The sequence below is a fragment of the Oncorhynchus gorbuscha genome, linkage group LG09 (genome assembly GCF_021184085.1).
Source record: "Oncorhynchus gorbuscha isolate QuinsamMale2020 ecotype Even-year linkage group LG09, OgorEven_v1.0, whole genome shotgun sequence".
Classification (NCBI taxonomy): domain Eukaryota; kingdom Metazoa; phylum Chordata; class Actinopteri; order Salmoniformes; family Salmonidae; genus Oncorhynchus; species Oncorhynchus gorbuscha.
This window is the reverse complement of record NC_060181.1, coordinates 10235661-10253813: the sequence shown is the minus strand read 5'-3', so window position 1 is coordinate 10253813 and position 18153 is coordinate 10235661. Positions and strand designations below refer to the sequence as shown.

The window sequence follows — 18153 nt, the reverse complement described above, 5'->3', positions numbered from 1 at the left end:
AATCCGCCCTGGCATGCTGTCAATTAACTTCTGGGCCACATCCTGACTGATGGCAGCCCATTCTTGCAGAATCAATGCTTGGAGTTTGTCAGAATTTCTGGGATTTGTTTGTCCACCCGCCTCTTGAGGTTTGACCACAAGTTCTCAATGGGATTAAGGTCTGGGGAGTTTCCTGGCCATGGACCCAAAATATTGATGTTTTGTTCCCCGAGCCACTTAATTATCACTTATCGCAAGGTGCTTATCATGCTGGAAACGGCATTGTTCGTCACCAAAGTGTTCCTGGATGGTTGGGAGAAGTTGCTCTTAGAGGATGTGTTGATACCATTATTTATTCATGGCTGTGTTCTTAGGCAAAATTGTGAGGTAGAGTGAGGCCACTCCCTTGGCTAAGAAGCAACCCCACACATGAATGGTCTCAGGATGCTTTACTGTTGGCATGACACAGGACTGATGGTAGCGCTCACCTTGTCTTCTCCGGACAAGCTTTTTTTGAAGTTCTTGATAATCTAATAAATGGTTGATTTAGGTGCAATCTTACTGGCAGAAATATCCTTGCCTGTGAAGCCCTTTTTGCGCAAAGCAATGATGACAGCACGTGTTTCCTTGCAGGTAACCATGGTTGACAGAGGAAGAACAATGATTCCAAGCACCACCCTCCTTTTGAAGCTTCCAGTCTGTTATTCGAACTCAATCAGCATGACATTGTGATCTCCAGCCTTGTCCTCGTCAACACTCACACCTGTGTTAACGAGAGAATCACTGACATGTCAGTTGGTCCTTTTGTGGCAGGGCTGAAATGCAGTGGAAATATTTTGGGGGTGATTCAGTTCATTTGTATGGCAAAGAGGGACTTTGTAATTAATTGCAATTCATCTGATCACTCTTCATAACATTCTGGAGTATATGCAAATTGCCATCATACAAACTGAGGCTGCAGACTTTGTGAAAATTTATATTTGTGTCACTCTCAAAACTTTTGGCCACGACTGTACATTGTCTACCGGCTGTGAGAAAGACAACAGGATCAAGTTCATTAGGCACCAAAAAAAGAAGAAAACACACTGAAACAGGGAGGGACTATCAGCATTTGTCCAACAAGAAATGCTTGTTTCAATTTTACGTTGCAAGATGTTTTAAAACTTTTCCCCCAGTTTGGGTATCCTGATGAATACGACCCAGTTCACTGTTAAAACAAACTCATTGGGTTAATAAAGGGATTTATTTAATAAATATTGATCCCTCTCACCTGCGCTGACTCGTAGGTAATGGTCTTGGTCTCAGTGTGCACGATGGGGACCTCCTTGTTAGAGACGTCTCCTCGCAGGGAGTTAGACACGTCTGAGATGGTGATTGTCTGTGTTTTCACCACGTTAGGCTGTGAGGAGAGGGAGAATACACACAGTGAATATTGAGTTTGTCGTATCCTCACTTCCTAACCACTCTCTAACTCCATACTAGATCAGAACCTTCTGTAGTATGACAGAATACTATATACATCATTCATACACGTTTCTTCACATACAGTATTCTCTCCCAACCCATCTAGCACAGACGTGTCAAGACCCACGATGACCTATAGTCCCCTGTTCACACCATGTGAATGTCCCCTGTTTGTTCTCTGTGACTGTCCCCTGTTCGTTCTCTGTGACTATCCCCTGTTCACACCATGTGAATGTCCCCCGTTTGTTCTCTGTGACTATCCCCCGTTTGTTCTCTGTGACTATCCCCTGTTCGTTCTCTGTGACTATCCCCTGTTCGTTCTCTGTGACTATCCCCTGTTCGTTCTCTGTGACTATCCCCTGTTCATACCATGTGAATGTCCCGTTTGTTCTTTGTGACTGTCCCCTGTTCGTTCTCTGTGACTATCCCCTGTTCATACGATGTGACTATCCCCTGTTCACACCATGTGAATGTCCCCTGTTTGTTCTTTGTGACTGTCCCCTGTTCGTTCTGTGACTATCCCCTGTTCATACCATGTGAATGTCCCCTGTTCGTTCTCTGTGACTATCCCCTGTTCATACTCTGTGACTATCCCCTGTTCATTCTCTGTGACTATCCCCTGTTCATACGAAATGACTATCCCCTGTTCGTTCTCTGTGACTATCCCCTGTTCATTCTCTGTGACTATCCCCTGTTCGTTCTCTGTGACTATCCCCCGTTCGTTCTCTGTGACTATCCCCTGTTCATTCTCTGTGACTATCCCCTGTTCATACGATGTGACTATCCCCTGTTCACACCATGTGAATGTCCCCTGTTTGTTCTCTGTGACTATCCCCTGTTCGTTCTCTGTGACTATCCCCTGTTCATACGATGTGACTATCCCCTGTTCATACGATGTGACTATTCCCTGTTTGTTCTCTGTGACTATCCCCTGTTTGTTCTCTGTGACTATCCCCTGTTCGTTCTCTGTGACTATCCCCTGTTCATACGATGTGACTGTCCCCTGTTCGTTCTCTGTGACTATCCCCTGTTTGTTCTCTGTGACTATCCCCTGTTTGTTCTCTGTGACTATCCCCTGTTCGTTCTCTGTGACTATCCCCTGTTCATACGATGTGACTGTCCCCTGTTCTTTCTCTGTGACTATCCCTTGTTGACAGACTATCCCCTGTTCATACGATGTGACTATCCCCTGTTCGTTCTCTGTGAATATCCCCTGTCTATCCATTCCCCTTGTGCTGAAGGTGTGGCTCTAGCCAGAACTATCATCCCATCCCAGTGTCTCAGACAATCTACTTAAAACTAAGTGTAGATTAGGGGTTGGAGACAGAAGAAACTGTTGCAATCGCTTAAACAATATGCTTCATGTATATATATACAGGACACCACAGCATGAAACAGAACAACAGTAGCAATATATATACACAATAGTAATATATATATACAGTAGCAGTATATATACACAGTAGTAATATATATACAGTAGTAATATATATATATACGGTAGTAATCTATATACACGGTAGTAATCTATATACACGGTAGTAATATATATACATGGTAGTAATATATATATATATATATATATATATATATATATATATATATATATATACATGGTAGCAATATATATGCATGGTAGTAATATATATACACGGTAGTAATATATATACACGGTAGTAATATATATACACGGTAGTAATATATATACATGGTATTAATATATATATATATACATGGTAGCAATATATATACATGGTAGTAATATATATATATATACATGGTAGCAATATATATATATATATATACACATGGTAGTAATATATATACACGGTAGTAATATATATACACGGTAGTAATATATATAGACACAGTAGCAATATATATACACGGTAGTAATATATATACACGGTAGTAATATATATACACGGTAGTAATATATATACACGGTAGTAATATATATAGACACAGTAGTAATATATATATATATATATATATATATATATATATATATATACACGGTAGTAATTATATTTTCGGTAGTAATACTGTATATATACAGTAGTAATATATATATATATATATATATATATATATATATATATATATATACACACACACACACGGTAGTCATATATATACGATAGTAATATATAAACAGCAGTAATATATATACAGTTGTAATATATATATATATATATATATAGTAGTAATATACATAAGTAGTAATATATATATATATATATATACAGTAGAAATATATATACGGTTTGTAAGCACCTCTAAATGACTTACAGATACAGTACAAATACCCAAAGTTAGCATGCCTAATTAGATGTCTTTATTTTACAGTCGCCAAATGACCTTCACCTTTCATTAAGGTTTAAATAAATCCTCATAGACTCTGACTAACATTACGATATTAATACAAATAAATTGCTAATTATATAAAAACACATACTTGATCAATATAGAGACTTTCCTACGGTCAGTTTCACAGTGAACATAACAAAAATGTCCATCTCTCTGGTCACCTAAGTTTCTATAATAATAGATCATGTGTTATAATAGTCATACAAATCAAATCAAATCAAATCAAATTTATTTATATAGCCCTTCGTACATCAGCTGATATCTCAAAGTGCTGTACAGAAACCCAGCCTAAAACCCCAAACAGCAAACAATGCAGGTGTAAAAGCACGGTGGCTAGGAAAAACTCCCTAGAAAGGCCAAAACCTAGGAAGAAACCTAGAGAGGAACCGGGCTATGTGGGGTGGCCAGTCCTCTTCTGGCTGTGCCGGGTAGAGATTATAACAGAACATGACCAAGATGTTCAAATGTTCATAAATGACCAGCATGGTCAAATAATAATAAGGCAGAACAGTTGAAACTGGAGCAGCAGCACAGTCAGATGGACTGGGGACAGCAAGGAGCCATCATGTCAGGTAGTCCTGGGGCACGGTCCTAGGGCTCAGGTCCTCCGAGAGAGAGAAAGAAAGAGAGAATTAGAGAGAGCATATGTGGGGTGGCCAGTCCTCTTCTGGCTGTGCCAGGTGGAGATTATAACAGAACGTGGCCAAGATGTTCAAATGTTCATAAATGACCAGCATGGTTGAATAATAGTAAGGCAGAACAGTTGAAACTGGAGCAGGAGCATGGCCAGGTGGACTGGGGACAGCAAGGAGTCCTCATGTCAGGTAGTCCTGGGACATGGTCCTAGGGCCCAGGCCAGTTGAAACTGGAGCAGCAGCATGGCCAGGTGGACTGGGGACAGCAAGGAGTCATCATGTCAGGTAGTCCTGGGGCATGGTTCTAGGGCTCAGGTCCTCCGAGAGAGAGAAAGAAAGAGAGAAGGAGAGAATTAGAGAACGCACACTTAGATTTACACAGGACACCGAATAGGACAGGAGAAGTACTCCAGATAAACAAACTGACCCTAGCCCCCCGACACATAAACTACTGCAGCATAAATACTGGAGGCTGAGACAGGAGGGGTCAGGAGACACTGTGGCCCCATCCGAGGACACCCCCGGACAGGGCCAAACAGGAAGGATATAACCCCACCCACTTTGCCAAAGCACAGCCCCCACACCACTAGAGGGAAATCTTCAACCACCAACTTACCATCCTGAGACAAGGCCGAGTATAGCCCACAAAGATCTCCGACACGGTACAACCCAAGGGGTGGGGGGGGGAACCCAGACAGGCCGACCACAACAGTGAATCAACCCACCCAGGTGACGCATCCCCCCCCAGGGACGGCACGAGAGAGCCCCAGCAAGCCAATACACACATTTACCCACACAAACACTAACTAATACAGGAACAGGAACTAATACAGGAACACTAACTAATACAGGAAGTGGAACTAATACACAAACACTAACTAATACAGGAACAGGAACTAATACAGGAACAGGAACTAATACACAAATACAGGAACAGGAACTAATACACAAATACAGGAACAGGAACTAATACAGGAACAGGAACTAATACAGGAACAGGAACTAATACAGGAACAGGAACTAATACAGAAACACTAACTAATACAGGAACAGGAACTAATACAGGAACTAATACACAAACACTAACTAATACAGGAACAGGAACTAATACAGGAACTAATACACAAACACTAACTAATACAGGAACATGAACTAATACACAAACAATAAGTAATACAGAAACTAATACAGAAACAGAAACTAATACAGGAACAGGAACTAATACAGGAACAGGAACTAATACAGGAACAGGAACTAACACAGGAACAGGAACTAATACAGGAACAGGAACTAATAGAGGAACGGGAACTAATAGAGGAACAGGAACTAATACACAAACACTAACTAATACACAAACACTAACTAATACAGGAACAGGAACTAATACAGGAACAGGAACTAATACAGGAACACTAACTAATACAGGAACAGGAACTAATAGAGGAACAGGAACTAATACAGGAACAGGAACTAATACAGGAACAGGAACTAATACAGGAACAGGAACTAATACAGGAACAGGAACTAATACGCAAACACGAACTAATACACAAACACTAACTAATACAGGAACAGGAACTAATACAGGAACAGGAACTAATACACAAACACTAACTAATACAGAAACAGGAACTAATACAGAAACAGGAACTAATACAGGAACATGATCAAATACAGGAACAGGAACTAATACACAAATACAGGAACAGGAACTAATACAGGAACAGGAACTAATAGAGGAACAGGAACTAATACAGAAACAGGAACAAATACAGGAACAGGAACTAATACACAAATACAGGAACAGGAACTAATAGAGGATCAGGAACTAATACAGAAACACTAACTAATACAGGAACAGGAACTACTACAGGAACAGGAACTAATAGAGGAACGGGAACTAATAGAGGAACAGGAACTAATACAGGAACTGGAACTAATACAGAAACAGGAACTAATACACAAACACTAACTAATACAGGAACATGAACTAATACACAAACAATAAGTAATACAGAAACTAATACAGAAACAGAAACTAATACAGGAACAGGAACTAATACAGGAACATGAACTAATACATGAACAGGAACAAATACAGGAACAGGAACTAATACATGAACAGGAAATAACACAGGAACAGGAACTAATACAGGAACAGGAACTAATAGAGGAACAGGAACTAATAGAGGAACAGGAACTAATACAGGAACTGGAACTAATACAGAAACAGGAACTAATACACAAACACTAACTAATACAGGAACAGGAACTAATACAGGAACTAATACACAAACACTAACTAATACAGGAACAGGAACTAATACAGGAACAGGAACTAATACAGGAACAGGAACTAATACAGGAACAGGAACTAATACAGGAACAGGAACTAATACGCAAACACGAACTAATACACAAACACTAACTAATACAGGAACAGGAACTAATACAGGAACAGGAACTAATACACAAACACTAACTAATACAGAAACAGGAACTAATACAGAAACAGGAACTAATACAGGAACATGATCAAATACAGGAACAGGAACTAATACACAAATACAGGAACAGGAACTAATACAGGAACAGGAACTAATAGAGGAACAGGAACTAATACAGAAACAGGAACAAATACAGGAACAGGAACTAATACACAAATACAGGAACAGGAACTAATAGAGGATCAGGAACTAATACAGAAACACTAACTAATACAGGAACAGGAACTACTACAGGAACAGGAACTAATAGAGGAACGGGAACTAATAGAGGAACAGGAACTAATACAGGAACTGGAACTAATACAGAAACAGGAACTAATACACAAACACTAACTAATACAGGAACATGAACTAATACACAAACAATAAGTAATACAGAAACTAATACAGAAACAGAAACTAATACAGGAACAGGAACTAATACAGGAACATGAACTAATACATGAACAGGAACAAATACAGGAACAGGAACTAATACACAAATACAGGAACATGAACTAATACATGAACAGGAAATAACACAGGAACAGGAACTAATACAGGAACAGGAACTAATAGAGGAACAGGAACTAATAGAGGAACAGGAACTAATACAGGAACTGGAACTAATACAGAAACAGGAACTAATACACAAACACTAACTAATACAGGAACAGGAACTAATACAGGAACTAATACACAAACACTAACTAATACAGGAACAGGAACTAATACAGGAACAGGAACTAATACAGGAACATGATCAAATACAGGAACAGGAACTAATACACAAATACAGGAACAGGAACTAATACAGGAACTGGAACTAATATGCAAATACTAACTAATACAGGAACAGGAACTAATACACAAACAGTAAGTAATACAGAAACTAATACAGAAACAGAAACTAATACAGGAACAGGAAGTATTACGGAACAGGAACTAATCAAGGAACAGGAACATATACAAGAGCAGGAACTAATACAGGAACTGGAACTAATACGCAAATACTAACTAATACAGGAACAGGAACTAATACACAAACACTAACTAATACAGGAACAGGAACTAATACAGGAACAGGAACTAATAAAGGAACAGGAACTAATAAAGGAACAGGAACAAATACATGAACAGGAACTAATACAGGAACAGGAACAAATACGCAAATACTAACTAATAAAGGAACAGGAACTAATAAAGGAACAGGAACAAATACAGGAACAGGAACTAATTCAGGAACAGGAACTATTACAGAAACACTAACTAATACAGGAACAGAAACAAATACACAATCACTAACTAATACAGGAACAGGAACTAATACAGGAACATATACAGGAACATGATCAAATACAGGAACAGGAACTAATACAGAAACAGGAACTAATACACAAATACAGGAACAGGAACTAATACAGGAACAGGAACTAATACAGGAACAGGAACATATACAGGAACATGATCAAATACAGGAACAGGAACTAATACAGGAACAGGAACTAATACACGAATACAGGAACAGGAACTAATACGCAAATACTAACTAATACAGGAACTGGAACTAATACATAAACACTAACTAATACAGGAACAGGAACTAATACACAAACACTAACTAATACAGGAACAGGAACTAATACAGGAACAGGAACTAATACAGGAACAGGAACTAATACGCAAACACTAACTAATACAGGAACAGGAACTAATACAGGAACAGGAACTAATACAGGAACAGGAACTAATACGCAAACACTAACTAATACAGGAACAGGAACTAATACACAAACACTAACTAATACAGGAACAGGAACTAATACAGGAACAGGAACTAATACACAAACACTAACTAATACAGGAACAGGAACTAATACAGGAACAGGGACTAATACGCAAACACGAACTAATACACAAACACTAACTAATACAGGAACAGGAACTAATACAGGAACAGGAACTAATACAGGAACATGAACTAATACAGGAACAGGAACAAATACAGAAACAGGAACTAATACACAAATACAGGAACAGGAACTAATACAGGAACAGGAACTAATACACAAATACAGGAACAGGAACTAATACAGGAACAGGAACTAATACATAAACACTAACTAATACAGGAACAGGAACTAATATGCAAATACTAACTAATACAGGAACTGGAACTAATACATAAACACTAACTAATACAGGAACAGGAACTAATACGCAAATACTAACTAATACAGGAACTGGAACTAATACATAAACACTAACTAATACAGGAACAGGAACTAATACAGGAACAGGAACTAATACAGGAACAGGAACTAATACAGGAACAGGAACTAATACGCAAACACTAACTAATACAGGAACAGGAACTAATACACAAACACTAACTAATACAGGAACAGGAACTAATACACAAACACTAACTAATACAGGAACAGGAACTAATACAGGAACAGGAACTAATACAGGAACAGGAACTAATACAGGAACAGGAACTAATACAGGAACTGGAACTAATACATAAACACTAACTAATACAGGAACAGGAACTAAACAGGAACAGGAACTAATACAGGAACAGGAACTAATACAAACACTAACTAATACAGGAACAGGAACTAATACACAAACACTAACTAATACAGGAACAGGAACTAATACAGGAACAGGAACTAATACAGGAACAGGAACTAATACGCAAACACTAACTAATACAGGAACAGGAACTAATACACAAACACTAACTAATACAGGAACAGGAACTAATACAGGAACAGGAACTAATACACAAACACTAACTAATACAGGAACAGGAACTAATACGCAAACACGAACTAATACACAAACACTAACTAATACAGGAACAGGAACTAATACAGGAACAGGAACTAATACAGGAACATGAACTAATACAGGAACAGGAACAAATACAGAAACAGGAACTAATACACAAATACAGGAACAGGAACTAATACAGGAACAGGAACTAATACGCAAATACTAACTAATACAGGAACAGGAACTAATACATAAATACTAACTAATACAGGAACAGGAACTAATACAGGAACTAATACAGGAAGAGGAACTAATACAGCAAGGAACTAATACAGGAACAGGAATGAGTACAGCAACAGGAACTAATACAGGAAGAGGAACTAATACAGGAACAGGAACGAATACAGCAACAGGAACTAATACAGGAAGAGGAACTAATACAGGAACAGGAACGAATACAGCAACAGGAACTAATACAGGAAGAGGAACTAATACAGGAACAGGAACGAATACAGCAACAGGAACTAATACAGGAAGAGGAACTAATACAGGAAGAGGAACTCATACAGCGAGGAACTAATACAGGAACAGGACATGTACTCACATGCACACAGTTATTGAATACACTTCCACCACCACTCCATTGGTAAACAATACTTTTCCATAGTATTTCTAACAGTGTAACTGTGCTGTAAGGACTAGCCAGGATCAAGACAGACCGTGGAGAGTACACATCTCAAATAGCATTTCAATGGCTTTAGACTCAGTCCATGAGTGGTGGTATTTCATATAGGAAGACATTCCAAAATTCTCTAAACTAGTCAAGCATTGACACCTACAGTATCTTCAATCCAAACTCACCTAGTTGGATGAGTAATCAGCAAGTGGGTTGATAGATGTCGTTGTTACGTATTATCGTGGTTTAAATCAGTTTGAAAAATAAAGCACCATCTTTTCTGGACAGAAGACACTTTCTCAATTTATCTTTCTCTCTGGTCTCTCTGGTCTCTCTCTCTCTCTCTGGTCTCTCTCTCTCTCTCTCTCTCTGGTCTCTCTCTCTGGTCTCTCTCTCTGGTCTCTCTCTCTCTCTCTGGTCTCTCTCTCTCTCTCTTGATTTAAAGCAAGCAGATGACAAAGTGTCAGGCAACCATCAACAGTAATGGAATGCTTAGCAACCAGTGTTCCTTTTTGGTTACCGGTAGTGATGTCAGTCAGGTAAACAAGTACACCAAGTATACCATATCTGCATCCCAAATGGCACCGTATTCCATATTTAGTGCACTACTTTTCAAAAGTAGGGCACTATATAGAGAATAGGTGGTATTTGGAATGCATCCCCTTGCCTTTATGAGTGCAACAACAGCAACATGGGTTTAAAGGTCACTTCAGTTACATGAGCGCCCTATGGTGAGGATAGTAATAAGTCATGGGTTCTTCTCTTAAATACAACGCGTCTGTCCCGTCTGTCCCGTCTATCATGTCTATCCCGTCTGTCCTGTCTGTCCTGTCTATCCCGTCTATCATGTCTATCCTGTCTGTCCTGTCTGTCCTGTCTGTCCTGTCTATCCTGTCTGTCCTGTCTATCCTGTCTGTCCTGTCTATCCTGTCTGTCCTGTCTATCCCGTCTGTCCTGTCTGTCCTGTCTGTCCCGTCTATCCTGTCTATCCTGTCTATCCTGTCTGTCCTGTCTGTCCTGTCTATCCCGTCTGTCCTGTCTATCCTGTCTGTCCTGTCTATCCTGTCTGTCCCATCTATCCCGTCTATCCTGTCTGTCCCATCTATCCTGTCTGTCCTGTCTATCCTGTCTATCCTGTCTGTCCTGTCTGTCCCATCTATCCTGTCTGTCCCATCTATCCCGTCTATCCTGTCTGTCCCATCTATCCTGTCTGTCCCGTCTATCCTGTCTGTCCCGTCTATCCTGTCTGTCCTGTCTGTCCCATCTATCCTGTCTGTCCCATCTATCCCGTCTAGCTTGTCTGTCCCGTCTATCCCGTCTGTCCTGTCTATCCTGTCTGTCCCATCTATCCTGTCTGTCCCGTCTGTCCTGTCTATCCTGTCTGTCCTGTCTATCCTGTCTGTCCCGCCTATCCCGTCTATCTTGTCTGTCCCGTCTATCCTGTCTGTGCTGTCTATCCTGTCTGTGCTGTCTATCCTGTCTGTCCCATCTATCCTGTCTATCCCGTCTATCCTGTCTGTCCCGTCTATACTGTCTATCCCATCTATCCCATCTATCCTGTCTGTCCCGTCTATCCTGTCTATCCTGTCTGTCCTGTCTATCCTGTCTGTCCTGTCTATCCCGTCTATCCCATCTATCCTGTCTATCCCGTCTGTCCCGTCTATCCTGTCTATCCTGTCTGTCCCGTTTGTCCTGTCTATCCCGTCTATCCTGTCTGTCCCGTCTGTCCCATCTATCCTGTCTGTCCTGTCTATCCTGTCTGTCCCGTCTGTCCTGTCTATCCCGTCTGTCTTGTCTGTCACATCTATCCTGTCTGTCCTGTCTGTCCTGTCTATCCTGTCTGTCCCATCTGTCCCGTCTGTCTTGTATGTCCCATCTAACCTGTCTGTCCTGTCTATCCTGTCTGTCCCGTCTATCCTGTCTATCCCGTCTGTCCTGTCTATCCCGTCTATCCTGTCTATCCTGTCTGTCTTGTCTGTCCCGTCTATCCTGTCTGTCCCGTCTATCCCATCTGTCCTGTCTATCCCGTCTGTCCCATCTATCCTGTCTGTCCTGTCTATCCTGTCCGTCCCGTCTATCCCGTCTATCCTGTCTATCCCGTCTGTCCTGTCTATCCCGTCTGTCTTGTCTGTCCCATCTATCCTGTCTGTCCTGTCTGTCCCGTCTATCCTGTCTGTCCTGTCTATCCCGTCTGTCCCATCTATCCTGTCTGTCCCGTCTATCCCATCTATCCTGTCTGTCCCGTCTATCCTGTCTATCCTGTCTGTCCTGTCTATCCTGTCTATCCTGTCTGTCCTGTCTATCCTGTCTGTCTTGTCTATCCCGTCTATCCCAGCTATCCCATCTATTCCGTCTGTCCTGTCTGTCCCGCCTATCCCGTCTATCTTGTCTGTCCCGTCTATCCTGTCTGTGCTGTCTATCCTGTCTGTCCCATCTATCCCGTCTATCCCATCTATCCTGTCTGTCCCGTCTATCCCATCTATCCTGTCTATCCTGTCTGTCCCATCTATCCTGTCTGTCCCATCTATCCCGTCTGTCCCATCTATCCCGTCTATCCTGTCTGTCCCGTCTATCCTGTCTGTCCTGTCTGTCCCATCTATCCTGTCTGTCCCATCTATCCCGTCTAGCTTGTCTGTCCCGTCTATCCCGTCTGTCCTGTCTATCCTGTCTGTCCCATCTATCCTGTCTGTCCCATCTATCCTGTCTGTCCCGTCTGTCCTGTCTATCCTGTCTGTCCTGTCTATCCTGTCTGTCCCGCCTATCCCGTCTATCTTGTCTGTGCTGTCTATCCTGTCTGTGCTGTCTATCCTGTCTGTGCTGTCTATCCTGTCTGTCCCATCTATCCTGTCTATCCCGTCTATCCTGTCTGTCCCGTCTATCCTGTCTATCCCATCTATCCTGTCTATCCTGTCTGTCCCGTCTATCCTGTCTATCCTGTCTGTCCTGTCTGTCCTGTCTATCCCGTCTATCCCATCTATCCTGTCTATCCCGTCTGTCCCGTCTATCCTGTCTATCCTGTCTGTCCCGTTTGTCCTGTCTATCCCGTCTATCCTGTCTGTCCCGTCTGTCCCATCTATCCTGTCTGTCCTGTCTATCCTGTCTGTCCTGTCTATCCCGTCTGTCTTGTCTGTCACATCTATCCTGTCTGTCCTGTCTATCCTGTCTGTCCCATCTGTCCTGTCTATCCCGTCTGTCTTGTATGTCCCATCTAACCTGTCTGTCCTGTCTATCCTGTCTGTCCCGTCTATCCTGTCTATCCTGTCTGTCCCGTCTATCCTGTCTGTCCCGTCTATCCTGTCTGTCCTGTCTATCCTGTCTGTCTTGTCTATCCCGTCTATCCCATCTATTCCGTCTGTCCTGTCTGTCCCGTCTGTCCCATCTATCCCGTCTATCCTGTCTGTCCTGTCTGTCCTGTCTATCCTGTCTGTCTTGTCTATCCCGTCTATCCCATCTATTCCGTCTGTCCTGTCTGTCCCGCCTATCCCGTCTATCTTGTCTGTCCCGTCTATCCTGTCTGTGCCGTCTATCCTGTCTGTCCCATCTATCCTGTCTATCCCGTCTATCCCATCTATCCTGTCTGTCCCGTCTATCCCATCTATCCTGTCTATCCTGTCTATCCCGTCTGTCCCGTCTATCCTGTCTGTCCCGTCTGTCCTGTCTATCCCGTCTGTCTTGTCTGTCCCATCTATCCTGTCTGTCCTGTCTGTCCCGTCTGTCCTGTCTATCCCGTCTGTCTTGTATGTCCCATCTAACCTGTCTGTCCTGTCTATCCTGTCTGTCCTGTCTATCCTGTCTGTCCTGTCTATCCTGTCTATCCTGTCTGTCCCGTCTATCCTGTCTATCCCGTCTGTCCTGTCTATCCCGTCTATCCTGTCTATCATGTCTGTCCTGTCTATCCTGTCTGTCCTGTCTATCCTGTCTGTCCTGTCTGTCTTGTCTGTACCGTCTATCCTGTATGTCCCGTCTATCCCATCTATCCTGTCTGTCCTGTCTATCCCGTCTATCCTGTCTGTCCTGTCTATCCCGTCTGTCCTGTCTATCCCGTCTGTCTTGTCTGTCCCATCTATCCTGTCTGTCCTGTCTGTCCCGTCTATCCTGTCTGTCCCGTCTGTCCTGTCTATCCCATCTGTCTTGTCTGTCCCATCTATCCTGTCTGTCCTGTCTATCCTGTCTGTCCTGTCTATCCCGTCTGTCTTGTATGTCCCATCTAACCTGTCTGTCCTGTCTATCCTGTCTGTCCTGTCTATCCTGTCTGTCCCGTCTATCCTGTCTATCCCGTCTATCCTGTCTATCCCGTCTGTCCTGTCTATCCCGTCTATCCTGTCTGTCCTGTCTATCCTGTCTGTCCTGTCTATCCTGTCTGTCTTGTCTGTCCCGTCTGTCCTGTCTATCCTGTCTGTCCTGTCTATCCCGTCTGTCCTGTCTATCCCGTCTGTCTTGTCTGTCCCATCTATCCTGTCTGTCCCGTCTATCCTGTCTGTCCTGTCTATCCCGTCTGTCTTGTCTGTCCCGTCTATCCTGTCTGTCCTGTCTATCCTGTCTGTCCTGTCTATCCCGTCTGTCCCATCTATCCCGTCTATCCTGTCTGTCCCGTCTATCCCATCTGTCCTGTCTGTCCCGCCTATCCCGTCTATCTTGTCTGTCCCGTCTATCCTGTCTGTGCTGTCTATCCTGTCTGTCCCATCTATCCTGTCTATCCCGTCTGTCCCGTCTGTCCCGTCTATCCCATCTATCCTGTCTGTCCCGTCTATCCCATCTATCCTGTCTGTGCTGTCTGTCCCGTCTATCCCATCTATCCTGTCTATCCTGTCTGTCCCGTCTATCCCATCTATCCCATCTATCCTGTCTATCCTGTCTGTCCCGTCTGCTCTTGCCTAGAAAAACATCAACATAGACGAGAGCCGATGCAGCTCAGTGGCAGACAAACATTAGCTCTCTGCTGTAGCATCTCAGAGCAGGAGTACTGATCTAGGGTCAGTCTCGCCTTTTAAATCATCATGAATAAGAGGTCGGTACCTGATCCAAGATCAGCAATACAAATCTCACAGGCTGTTGGAGGTACGGCTGGCCATAGATTGAAATAATCTCATGCCATACAGCAGAGCTGTCCAGGAGACACTGCACTACACTGATTGATTGAAACACTAAGGGATGAACGCTAACTTCCACCGAAAGGAAAAGCCCCCGAAAAACGAGAGACTTAAGGTAAAAATTTGGCTTAAAGGAAAAGTCCACCCCCGAAAAGCGATATTTTGGTATTTGTTTCATTAGTCCACTGTTGATATAATCCCAAAATGTTTTGCGTGTCAGCAATCAAGTTTTCGAGATATATCACTTTCAAAATACAGACATACAGCCGCTATGATGCATTTTTCATCGTATGGCGTCAACTTAAGTGTAAGTTTAAGATTCTGTGGACAGAATAAACAGTAGTCAAAAACAGGCTAAACACAAGCAGTGAAGAGTCCGTGTGGCAAACAAAGTTGGTTAGTAACACTGGATGTATTTTGTTTTCTTTTCACCATGGAATATTGTAAGTAAAAGTTGCATAAGATCCTAGAAGTCTGGATATAAGTCAAGGACGCAAGGCCAAATACAGCTCTCAACACTTCCTGGGAAAAAAAGTGCTGGCAAGGACAACAACGCCATTGTCCTCAATGCAAAATAACCTGGTATTTAACTCAGTGTGATGTTCAATAGGGGTTTGTGTCTGTCTGTCTGTCTGTCTGTCTGTCTGTCTGTCTGTCTGTCTGTCTGTCTGTCTGTCTGTCTGTCTGTCTGTCTGTCTGTCTGTCTGTCTGTCTGTCTGTCTGTCTGTCTTTGTGTGTTGGAGTCAGATGACGGAACACAGAATAGAAGACAGAAGAGAATTCTGTCTCTGTCCTTAAACAAGGATACTTGACTGGGTGGTTCATTTCAGTAGAGGGCTCTCTCTCTCTGTCCACCGGACCGGCCAGTCACTGGGTGGTTCATTTCAGTAGAGGGCTCTCTCTCTCTCTGTCCACCGGACCGGCCAGTCACTGGGTGGTTCATTTCAGTAGAGGGCTCTCTCTCTCTGTCCACCGGACCGGCCAGTCACTGGGTGGTTCATTTCAGTAGAGGGCTCTCTCTCTCTGTCCACCGGACCGGCCAGTCAGATAAACACCAGCCAACACAGAGTGAGAAACATGACCAGCAGTCCAGATAGGAGAGAGAAGGAGACATGGGACGGTTGAAGCTGGAGCATGGCTGGGTACAACTGGCAGGCTGAGGGCCCATTGACCCTGTTATCCTCCTCCTCCTGCTCTTCCTCAGGCATTTCGATAGAGACCCTCTTCCTGTTCCCCCGGCCCCGAGCCTCGTCCTCCTCAGAAGTATAATCTTCTTCCTCCTGTAGATAGTGGTGTCTGAGGAGTGGTGGTCCCCCGGAGGGCGAGGAGGCCTGCTGTTGCTGTCTCAGTAATTTTACCTGGTATTCAAACAGAGGACGCTTCCCTCGCTGTGTTCAGCAACGGGAGACCAAGAGAGACAGAAAACAATGAACAGACATGTGGGGGAATGGCCAACAGACAGGCAGGGAGTAGGGGAGGATGGGAAGGGACAGGGAGACAAGGGGAGGGAGGTGGAGGAGGGGAAGGGATGGGGGGACAAGGGGAGGATGGGAAGGGACAGGGAGACAAGGGGAGGGAGGTGGAGGAGGGGAAGGGACAGGGAGACAAGGGGAGGGAGGTGGAGGAGGGGAAGGGACAGGGAGACAAGGGGAGGGAGGTGGAGGAGGGGAAGGGATGGGGGACAAGGGGAGGATGGGAAGGGACAGGGAGACAAGGGGAGGGAGGTGGAGGAGGGGAAGGGATGGGGGGACAAGGGGAGGGAGGTGGAGGAGGGGACGGGATGGGGGGACAAGGGGAGGGAGGTGGAGGAGGGGACAGGATGGGGGGACAAGGGGAGGGAGGTGGAGGAGGGGACGGGGGGGGACAAGGGGAGAGAGGTGGAGGAGGGGAAGGGATGGGGGGACAAGGGGAGGGAGGTGGAGGAGGGGACGGGATGGGGGACAAGGGGAGGGAGGTGGAGGAGGGGAAGGGATGGGGGACAAGGGGAGGGAGGTGGAGGAGGGGAAGGGATGGGGGACAAGGGGAGGGAGGTGGAGGAGGGGACGGGATGGGGGGACAAGGGGAGGGAGGTGGAGGAGGGGAAGGGATGGGGGGACAAGGGGAGGGAGGTGGAGGAGGGGACGGGATGGGGGGGGACAAGGGGAGGGAGGGGGAGGAGGGGACGGGATGGGGGGGACAAGGGGAGGGAGGTGGAGGAGGGGAAGGGATGGGGACAAGGGGAGGGAGGTGGAGGAGGGGACGGGATGGGGGACAAGGGGAGGGAGGTGGAGGAGGGGAAGGGATGGGGGGACAAGGGGAGGGAGGTGGAGGAGGGGAAGGGATGGGGGACAAGGGGAGGGAGGTGGAGGAGGGGAAGGGATGGGGGGACAAGGGGAGGGAGGTGGAGGAGGGGAAGGGATGGGGGGACAAGGGGAGGGAGGTGGAGGAGGGGACGGGATGGGGGGACAAGGGGAGGGAGGTGGAGGAGCAGGAGAGTGGTGGTATGTGATGCTGTAATGAAATGATCTACTGTTGAAGTGAGGGCAGAAGGGGAGGCAGTGGTGGCAGTAGTGAGTGACCTTTGATAGTAGTGAGTGGTAGGTCCCATCACTGAGCTTCAGCCTGACTCAGGATCTCCGGCTCTAGGCAATGAAGGTCAGGGTCCAGGGTGGTCTGACCAGGCCGGACCA

The 18153-nt window shown here is 44.4% G+C and overlaps 1 protein-coding gene across 14 annotated transcripts in view; it reads right to left on the bottom strand.

The window, feature by feature from the left end:
* Positions 1-18153, bottom strand: part of LOC124043153 (protein 4.1-like) — a 151647-nt gene that overhangs the window by 7122 nt on the left and 126372 nt on the right. For all 14 annotated transcript variants that reach the window (XM_046361390.1, XM_046361393.1, XM_046361394.1 and 11 more), the window contains one exon: positions 1250-1378. In XM_046361390.1, the coding sequence (XP_046217346.1) occupies positions 1250-1378 (129 nt within the window). The remainder of the gene's footprint in view (positions 1-1249; positions 1379-18153) is intronic.